The 11,229-nt window shown below is 35.4% G+C and overlaps 1 protein-coding gene across 1 annotated transcript; it reads right to left on the bottom strand.

The window, feature by feature from the left end:
- Positions 1 to 801: 801 nt before the first annotated feature.
- Positions 802 to 9,125, bottom strand: LOC105364190 (serine/threonine-protein kinase PRP4 homolog). Its single transcript, XM_011502067.1, has 2 exons — positions 7,015 to 9,125; positions 802 to 1,071 (listed from the first exon to the last, which is right to left on the bottom strand). The coding sequence occupies exons 1-2, from the start codon at positions 8,977 to 8,979 to the stop codon at positions 982 to 984; spliced, it is 2,055 nt and encodes a 684-aa protein (XP_011500369.1). The 5' UTR covers positions 8,980 to 9,125; the 3' UTR covers positions 802 to 981.
- Between the last annotated feature and the right edge of the window lie 2,104 nt (positions 9,126 to 11,229).

Genomic DNA, 11,229 nt, shown 5'->3' on the forward strand with positions numbered 1-11,229 from the left:
ATATATATATATATATATATCATTCAAATACAATTGATAATAATAGAATCGAAATTTTATAATTTTAATAAATTATATTAATAAGTGTACTAGTTATTGTATAAATTGCAAATAGTTGAAAATAAATTCATTATAAAAATAAAGATAAATATTTTTAATTATTTATCTAGTTTTAAACATTTTTTAAACTATATTTTAATGCAAATTTGTTCTTTATTCTATACAGAATTTGAAATATGTAATAATTTATTTCCATTTTTTTGGAATTTTTTTTTCGTTTTTTTTTTTCATTTTTTTATTTCGTTTATTGTAAATTAAACTTGCAAGGCTTAGGCTTTGAGCACGACGTAAATAATTTTATAGATAATTTATCCAATTCTTTAGAAATTTCGTTAAATTCTTAAATCTTGTTTCTACTAATATGAATGAATTTTATATAAAATTACTCGTTAAAAATATTTGTATATCTGTAGAGACATTTTATACATAACAAATAATTTTTTTTTTATACTATTAGTCACGTAGGGCGACAAAGTAAAAAATTGATCATTAAATCGTCTCGTATTATTGATATTTAGTTGAAAACTAATAACTCTAAAATAATGATTAAGAATACAGTAATTTATAGGTATTTTTTATAACATTTAATAAAGCCAATTCAATTTCTGTTATTAATGATAATAAATATACACGTACAAAGGGTATATTCCAATTGTAATGTCAAGTAGTAAAAATCAAAGCATTCCCATTGACTATTATTAATTATTATTAATTATTACATTTCGTATATACGTCGCGGATGAGAAACTTTTTCAACGAAATAAAAGGTACGTACGAAGTTGCAACAAATTAAAAAATTGTGTAAGAATAAGCCATTCCCACTATAATGGCAGCAGTTAGTTATCTCAAATTGTTCATTATTAATAATAGTCCAGAGGGTGATCCAGAGGGCATAAAGGGCCATTATGAGCGATGTACAACTCACCTCCAGATGTGCGGCAGAAATCCGGAGCAGGTTTCGCCACATTGCAAACAAGGTTGACCTTCCTCGACATCCGTTATATGAACGCCCTAAAGGAAGAAAGAAAGATAAGGTTAAACGCTTAAGAAATGTCAAATTTACGTATTAATTTATCAGCAGACTTATATTATTCACAATTATAATTCTATAATCATAAAACTATAATGCTTCGTGTATTGGATATATATTTGCGAAGCGTTAACTACACGTACGTTACGACGATGGCTGCTAATGGAAAAATGATGCAACGGCAGCTATTTATTTTTATATCCCGATAGCTCAACAAACCGAACATCTGAATTATAAAATGTCGCAACGAGCGTCCTCTCATATTTACTTCTCAGTCGTATAAATGTTTTTCGCGAACAATGCCCATTCACCGTCGTTTCAAAACTCCCATAAATTGCAATCTTAGCGAAGTGTCGTATTTTTTGTAGCTAAGCTACAATTTTCTACGCAACGGCGAGAAAATTGCGACGAGGCGCTGGAGCAGTGCACAACTACTGCCAGCTGGATAAGGAGGAGCGGAGAGATCCATCGAATCTTTGGTGGCAAAGGTAAACACGAGTGCCAGGCTGCTCGTCGACGATGCTGGCGAATGCACGTGGGAGTGAAATGGAACGAGGCCGGGTGCAAAACGAAGTAGACTAAGGTGGGGGGGGGGTCAATGTAATTTGGAAAAAGTTTTTAAGTTGCAGCACGCTCGGCGTGATTTCGCGAGGGAACAACGCGTTGGATGCCACGCACGACCACCGGAGCTTGACGCGAGTCCCTGGATGAAAAATCTTTATGGATATACGCGCGGTTTATCCAGTTCGAATAAATCCTGGCTGCGCTTAACGTCAGGATTACTTTTTTATGATGACCTAGGCTACGCTTGTTAAGCCGTGCGACCGCAAATCGCGCCGACATGAAAATACATATTATTTCGTTGTAACGTAGTTCCCGCACGACTTTATGCTGAATTTATACGCAATTTGTATCGCTTATTTTTCAGATGAACCTGCAAAAAAAAAAAAGACAAAAAAAAACAAAAATAAAACAAGGAAAAGAAAAAGAAAAGTTTTTTTGGGACACTCTAGGCATGTCAAAAGTACTGGTTCACACTTACGTTTGTGTCACGTGCGTGTGCGTTAAAACGCGTGGATATGAAATGATATCATTTGTGAATCCACTAAAACGTCCGTTGTGTTAATATTTTGGAGAATGCACTTTTCGAACGAGGAGTAATATGAGATTTATAAATACTTATTGACCTGGATATTATACTTAAAAGTTCTGAAAATCCTTAAATATTAAGCGCTTTACTAATGGAGTAAGACTAATCTTTGTTAATATTTTTGTCGATGGATCGTTTCTTTCTTTCTATTAATTCATCTCATTTTATTTGTAATAAACCTTGATATTTATAATAAATATATAATCTTTATGTACTCTTTATTTCTGAATTTGGTTAATTTTAATGCAATTAATATTATACTCTTTATGAATAAAGAATTTCCAAAATAAACGTGTAACAAAGCAATGTATGTGAATAACTTTTACACATTGTTGTCGTTGTTGTTGTTATGATGATTTTTATTATAAACTATAAAAACTTAATTTTAAAATAAAGTGGGCGCATAAGTGTACTATCGAAAATCTCGTATAAAAACAGTTTGGTTTGCGATTGAGATAAGTATTCGCGTTATTATAGTTATACAATAATTTATAATACATATAAAAGTTTCTAAAAAATTTTTTGTTTTTCGCGACCATATGTTCCCTATTGGAATACATGTATTGCAAGTTTTAATTATTGTACCAAATGAATTATTAAAGTTTATTTTTTTTTTTTGAAAATATAAATAGAATTTGAACGCACTTGTTCATTTAAATTTAATAAATTTGATATCAACACATAGTTAGATTAAAAAAAAATTCTCAATTAATTGTCAATTTGACTAACCGCTGATTAATACAATTAATTTGAAATTTGAAATGCCATTATTCCATTATAAGTCGTGAATATCCAATTGTTATGGCAGTTTTGTATAGATGCATTTTCACATATTGAAATGGTGGAAAAAATCTTTTAAATAAAAAAAGCATAAATATTACCCAGCTAGTCGATGGTTAATCTTATTTTAATAATCAAATTGCTCGTGCAAACAAAATTAGTTACGCCTGATAAAACTTTTAAGCCGCAGCCTGTATTTTTATTTAGGGCATCGAGTGCTCCTAAACAGCCTTTTCTACCATCAATTTCATAATATTCAGCTCAGTTCTTTTTACTGTTGTAACTCCGTAATAATTGTCATGAGAAAATACCGTCCCTGCGCTATCATCGAATAAACTCACCGTCAGTGTCCAGTGCGCCGTAGCCGCAGGGCAAATAATCGTCGAATACCGATCATTTGACCTAGACCCGAGTGAATTATACCGGTGATGGTTTGCTCGTGTCGGTTAATCATCACTAGACGAGAAAGAGTGGATTTTTGATAACCTCTCAAGAGAGTCAGTTATGCGAGTGGAGCGAACGCCTGATAGCTGAGAGCTCGAGCAATAATTCTTTTCGGATCGCGATTACTACTCCTCGCGTTGCTTTAATTGACAGAGGGAGAGAGACAGCTAAATAGACGAAGAGAGCGAAAAGGTAAAAAGAAACAGGTTTCTCGACGTCACTTATGTTACAGACGGCAAACCCTCCTCCGTATTTTCAAGAGATGCTTAGGATATAAAGCAAATTATACCGCCTACTGTCATTCTCCTATACTTTGTTCGAACATTCGGTGTGCATTGCCTATGCGTGGCATATAATTAAGATAGGATAAGAGTAAACGATGATCGACTATTAAGAATTGCCAATTGATAAGGCGAAAATATGAATTGTACTATTGGAATGAAAATTTCTTAATTATAATCAAAATGCCATTACAGCGAAAATAGATTGATTTGCATTTCATTTCATTTCACGATGTTATTAACTCTCATTCTACACGCAATAATCAAGTTAAATTCGGTCAATTGGATATTGTCGGCCTATCCGAACTATAAATTGAATATAAAACAGTTATTCAAATTGAATTCTTCATGGGTCAATAAGTACGTTACTCGTTCCATTTAAGGCGTCGTTCGTCTTTGCATAATTCCTAACCCTCGTACATTAAAGTATATCAATTTAGCAGAAATAACAACGAACATATTAAATACGAGTCTTTAACAATGTTTTCAACATCCACGAGCTTTCAAAATTCCAAATTAATTGGAAAAATTGTGTCAATTATAGACAAAAGGCGAAAAAGCGGCTTTATCAGAGACAAATTTGCGATAAATTAAATAATTACTTACCGAATAAAAGAATATATTATCGTTTTGTAAAGATAGGGGACGTGGGACGGGTGACGGGAGACGGGGGGGGGGGTAACCATATAGCCGTAGCAAACAAAGAAGCAAAAATGATTAATAATATAAATTGATGAAAAATGTTTTCTCAAATTATCAAACTCAACTACTTATTCTATATCGAATATATATTGCTACAACACAAATATCAGACTGTACGATTACAATTTGTATATCATCACGATTTACGGAGTAAAAAATTTTGGTAGAAAACGGAGACTCGCACAAAGACTGAACAATATCGCTTAAATCGTCATGAAGATAATCGTTGAACGTCGAGCCGGAGACAGCTAAATTATTTAAGTCGTGGATAAACATCAAATCTAAAGTACAAAAGTGACTCTCTCTCTCTCTCTCTCTCTCTCTCTCTCTCTCTCTCTCTCTCCAGAGCCACCAAAATTACCGGGCACAAAGAGAAAGAAAGTTCCGAGAGGATAAGAGGAGAGGATCGCTGGCGAGTCAGTGGCAAGGGCAAGAAGAGCTCGCGGGTCCAGTCCGCCCACGCATCGGGGGCCAGTGGCGCGCCATCGCCAAATATCGAGTAGCCGATCGTAACGCGCGCCCCTCTCCCCCTGGCACACTAAATATAGTCATCTTCGATAATGATTTTGTGCGCGACGAGAGCGCGTTTTTCTTTTTTAGAGTCGCGCGCCGGCAGAACCGTTCGTTTGGAGCTCCGAGCGCTCGGCGATCGGATATGTCATTTATTCTTACGTGACAATTAGCTTGAGCTTTGCAAGTTACTTAGTAGTACTTCATAAGCTGCCCCTTCCTATTTACGAATGCGATTTGTTAACAATAAGCAGTGGGGCTTCCGAGACGTACAGCAGGCGCATTGTTACGGTGTAGTATGAAAAAAATTGTGCATCATTGAAAATGTTGATATTTATTATAAATCGATGGGAAGGGCAAGAGAGCTAGACATTCATAAAAATTAGTTTATTTAAAATTAGTTAAGTCGTATGTATTTGTATTATCAAAGCAGCTAGCAATATTTTCACTAAACGATAATTCGATTTATCTATAACACCGAGTGCATACATAATATTATTATGAATAGCGAGCAAAGACGATTTTAAGAGATTATATTTTGAAATCCATTGAAAAATGAATTGAAAAATGAATTGAAAAATGAATCGAGTAAAAATCTATTTATTAAAATCAATTATAATTGTGAATCAATAAAATTTATAAACAAACGTAAAAGCATTAAAATAGCGTAAAATAATAGCAACGAATAATAAATTATTTATGTACACAATACAATTGACAATTGATAGTTTATTGTTATTAATAAGCAGAAAAAATAAAAAAAAAAAAATAAATAAAACGGTTTTGTCCGCACATACATTTCCATGACATTTGAAAACGTAGCTTTTAACAATTCACACTTACGCCTTTAATCGCAGAAACTTTACAATACGCCGTAATAAAACTTATTTTATGAACATTCGAAACCTTCGTCACAAATCATCAGGTGCGACTTCCAACAGCTTCTATATTTATATTCTAATAATAAAAATATGAAATCGCATCTCTTGAAAGTCTGCTTTCTTATTTACGACGTGAGATCTTATCCAAGGAGTCGCGTACACCAGGTTCTACTCATTTTGTGGGCGTTCATGCTGACAACTCAGCCGTCGATATACATTGGCTAATATTGAAAAAAGGGCCTTGCGCAAACGTAAGTAAACAAAATCTCCGCGAATATGTGTATGTATTGGAAAACTTGACGAGACAAGCGCACGCTTGGAAATAAAAAAATCTAGATATATGGTTCTCTCTCTCTCTCTCTCTCTCTCTCTCTCTCTCTCTGTCTGTCTGTCTGTCTCTGTCTGTCTCTGTGTGCGTGCGCGCGCGCGCATTCCTCCATCGATAGCATCATATAAAGAGTAAAGAATATTTGATTCCTTATGTGGAAAAATTGACCGATCGCATACACAAGGTAAATAAGGAAAGAAAAATAAATAAAATATACATTTCTAGCGAATGTTGAATATTTATTGTAATTTAATGGAATCGGTGATACGTTCGTCTCTATTGGCCTCCCATTCCATAACCTTCAGACATTTCATTTAACAAAAATTAATTCGTCAGACAATTTTGAAAAATATATTTCAACAGACTCCGACATTGAGATAATAATAATAATGCTTTTGTTTCAATACATAAGGTACTTTATAGGGAATTTTTTCTGACAATTGCTATTGACAATAACGCAACAAATTTCTATCTCGGATATCTTTGCTGCCAATTTCATCTCTTTGGATAATAATTAAAATTCAAAGTGCATTGTCAAGCGAATTTGATCTGTAAAGAGTCATTTGGAATGTTTTAAGAGGCCGATTAAACGAAAGCAATCGTTTTTCACATAAAAGCAATTTCGCGATAAAGTATTTTGACGAACGCTAGAACATTATTTTGCCACCTATTAATCTTAAGCACTTTTCCTTCATTCGTTTGACAAAAACTAAAGCCTACATTATTTCTCAATCATACATATCACATGCAGTCTATAATCAACAGCAAGAAATCACTTCTCTAATCAATTTCCGCCAATGACTTTCCCAATAAATCCTTATTAACTGTAATATCTAGTGTCATCATACCCCATCTCGGTAATTCCAGATTTTTCTCCTTGGCATCACAAAACTTCTCCCGCAAATCTCCGATCGCCGCGATATCCTTTCCTCCTCATTTTCCTCCTCCACTTCATCTTCTTCATCCCCATCTTCTACGGATTCGCAACGATGCCTCCTTCTACCATTCGTAACACTATCAGCCTCTTTACCACATCGTCGCTTCGTCGAATCCTTTTCCGCGTTCGTACGACATTTTATAAAACTCGTCCCCTCGCTTTGGCCTAGAGTTGTAAATTCCCGATATCCATCCGCATTGTCGCCGACATTTTCTAACGGCTCTCTCTCAATATAATGACATTGTCGCTCGTGATTATCGATTTGAAAAAATGTCTTGCATTCCTTAGTGGGTGAGCCGAATATAAATTCGTCCTTGGCCGAGACATCGGACATTGATAATTCCTTGACTTTGCTGTGCTCCTTGAGATATCTCGTAGCGAATTGCCGATTACTCTCATACCATTCCTTCATGGAGAAGCTCTTCCTCGACGGGTCCTTGACGCGATCCTTGGGCGTATCATCTTGAAAGCTCTCCAAATTTGCGGCCGATTGATTAGTGGGTGGAGTTAACGGCCGCGAATGTCTTTCCGAAATCTTGGATTTAAAAACTCGATGCTTCGTTGACTCACGCCGTCTCAATAAATCCTTATTCTTCTCTCGTAAACTGACTTTTCGTGGTATGCTCGTGCCATTACCGTTTCTCGAAGCGTTTTTCTGCGAGATATCGAAATCCTTACATGCTCGCTCGTGTAATAAATTTTTTCGCTGCGCCCGAGGATTATCATGGCGTGCACGTTCGTATTTTTGAATTCTTACGTCGAAATCTTCTGGCGATGCCTCAAAGGCGTAACTTTTGCGTTTCGATTTATCGTTCTCGTGACGATGCTTTCCCTTGGTATGATAATAATTTTCATCCTTATCGGGAGATCGTCTAGTGTCGGGTAGATCGTATTCGAATTCGTAGTCCTTTATTCGCTGATTTCTTTCAGCTTTCGAATACTTGGCCAGATTCATTTCAACGTTTCTCGGGCTCTTATTCCCCTTGTAATGATTATTATCGCTATTATCATATTGCCAGTTTTCATTTACGTATTCCTGCTTCTTGTTTCTTTGGGAGAGCTCGGCCCTTCCTCGGTCCTTATTATCGCTCTTCATTCTAAATCGATCGACTATTGCGCGAAATCCCAAATTCAGTCCAACGTTTCTATCATTCCGCTTTTTTAAGGAACCGAAATTTTCAATTTGCTTTAGCATTTGATTTTTATTGTTATTGTTATTCGCATATTTGGCACGCTCCTCGGTGATTGTTGTGACTAGAGGCTCGTCATCCTCTTCTTCGCTCCAAGGCTCGGCAATATTATTTTCTCGCGATTTGCCGTTTTGTCGATCGTAAGAGTCGGATGTGCGTTTGTGATGACGAGCCAGCGAGCCGGAGCGTTGCTTTTCGTGCTGCGAAATGCCATTTCTTTTCGTCTTTGGCGATGACAACGAATCGTTATTTACGAAAATATCCTCCACCTCAATGTCCACAGTGTTACTCGAATCTCTTGTCTCGATATTGGAATTCAAATTGCCTTTCTCAATCGTGTTACGATAGTCCTGATCTCCTATGTCCTGATCTCTTATGTCCCATGATGAACATTTTTCTTTATTCTTACGATAATCCCGACAATCGACATAATTATCATTAGCGTTTTTAATCTGTTGAGAGTGCTCCTCGTTCGGTAATTTACGTACACGATCACCGTAACTATGCTTGTGATATTCATTATCACGACATTCGGCTATCTTTTCCTTATTTGCGTATAATCCATTATCGTGTTTGGAGGGCAAATAATTCTTTTCCTTGTCAGTACAGATGGATTTAGATTGAGACTCTTTGGCAGTATAGCCACTACTCCTGAAGTGAGCTGACATTTTCGTAAAAAAAGGCATTTGAATGGACTTTTGGCGATTCGACTGCCGTAATAATTTATCCTTTAAATCAATTCCTTTTGAGTTTATTTAAGCGAATTCGTTTGCTTAGTATATTATAGTCTTAATATAAGAAGCCAAAGGGTTTCTTATCACACGCTAGCTGAGTTAATTCATTTTCGAAATAGTTAATCCACAGTTTTACCAACATGGCTTTACGCCAATTATATCTAAACATTTATTTGGCATTGAATCTCACTTCAATTAAAAAAAAAAAAAAAAAAAAAATTCGACGTCATCGTACACTACGAATTTATAACTTCTTTCTTATCTATCTAACATTAAATCTTCCATATTCGTCATCTTGCTTATCACATTTGTCGCTGTAATTTTACTTTTACTTTTACCCTCACGATACAATTTCATTAAGCTGGAAGAATCGATGACCACAGACTTTGCTCATCCAAACATTGACAATAGCCTATCCCTTATTATTTCATAAATAGCCACGAGAAAATTGTTAGTTATGTTAACACCACGGTATCACAATAAGCATCACAGAATCCTTCGAAGCTTGCACGGCGCGATCCTTCGAATTTCGCGGACGCGCCGTCACTGAGCTACCCGGAGCTCCCCGGCAGTCTTCACGTGCAGGAAGGAGAGTCGTTTTGTGCTGCACCGTCGTGGAAGCGCGTCGGCGGACCGCGAGAGAAACGCCCCGAAGAACAAAAAGGAGATAGAGCGAGAGGGCGAACGAGCGAGCGAGTAAGCGAGTAATAGAGAGAGGAAGAGAGAGAGAGAGAGAGAGAGAGAGAGAATGTGTGTGTGTGTGTGTGTGTGTGTGTGTGTAAGAGAGACAGAGAGAGAGAGAGAGAGAGAGAGCGAGTGAAGGAGAGTTGTGACGATCTTGCATTTCACCAACCGGATCGGGCCCGAAACTCAATCCTACGTAGGCCGAGACCACCATTACCGTCGCCGAATCGTGCGAGTGACTGGACCTTCCTGATTCTTGGAGGGAGAAGGAAGAGAGAGAGAGAGAGAGAGAGAGAGAGGTGTAGCGTAATTGATTGGAAGACTAAAGTCGATCGATTAGTTTTGAAATGTCAAAATATTCGAAATATTAGATTTATATGTAATATATAATAGGCAGAATACAATTAATAAAGTAAAGTCATGAAAGAAAGATTTTAATTTTACAAAGCTAGAAACTACACAATCACATAGCATGGCGTGTATTTTATGACCTGAATAATCATGATAACGACTGAGTGTAAATTATTTTTATTTAAAATAAAATAAAATGATATGTATGCAATCATATATAGTTGCATCATACACGATTGCTTATTGAATTTGTCCTTGCGTACAAATTTTTATCACCCTAAACTTATAAAAATTCTAATACAAAATTAATGCCATATGACTATGATTTTAATAAATACGTTATCCATTATTTAATGTTTAAGGGAAAGTAACGAGACAATATACAAATATATCCTACAAATTTTCATATGCCTACAAATGTATTTATTTACAAATATTCAAATTTCAAAAACAGCTAATTAATTATAGCTATACAGTCTGTTTTATTCTTCAATTTATAAATATTTTTATACAATGTATGCATATATTATGTTCACAATTCGCATTAATCATGCTAGCCAATTGTATTATGTATTATGCACTATGTACATTTAATTTGTCAGACATTTATATTTATAGCAAAATATACTAATATAATGTAATTACAAAAAAAAAAAAAAAAAAAAAAAAAAAAAAAAAAAAAATACATATTTTATTATTACACGCATAAGCATAAAATGTAGAGAGTAATGATGATAATAATAATAATAATTACAATGATAACAACAACAACAACAACAACAACTACTACTACTACTACTACTACAACAGTAAATAAAAATAATACAATTTCAATGCAAGGAGAGCTCGTTTATTGCTTATGTTTCAGAGGTTAAACAATCGATAAAAAGTAAATAAATGAAATAACGTAAATTGATAAAATGGCAATGGTCAGAAAAATGGGAATACAAAAGGTAACCAGATCGGCTGATAGGATCATCGAGGTGGCAGGATTAAAAAAGTCGAGAAAAAATGAAAAAGAAACGAGAAGCATATAAAAATATAAGGAGAGAAGAAATGGAGAGACTATCTGCGAGAAGAGAAGTGGAGAGAGAGAGAGAGAGAGAGAGAGAGAGAGAGAGAGAGAGAGAGAGAGAGAGAGAGAGAGAGAGAGAGAGCGCCCGCGCG

This window comes from Ceratosolen solmsi, unplaced genomic scaffold, assembly GCF_000503995.2.
Source record: "Ceratosolen solmsi marchali unplaced genomic scaffold, CerSol_1.0 scaffold43, whole genome shotgun sequence".
In the NCBI taxonomy this organism is placed as follows: Eukaryota; Metazoa; Arthropoda; class Insecta; order Hymenoptera; family Agaonidae; genus Ceratosolen; species Ceratosolen solmsi.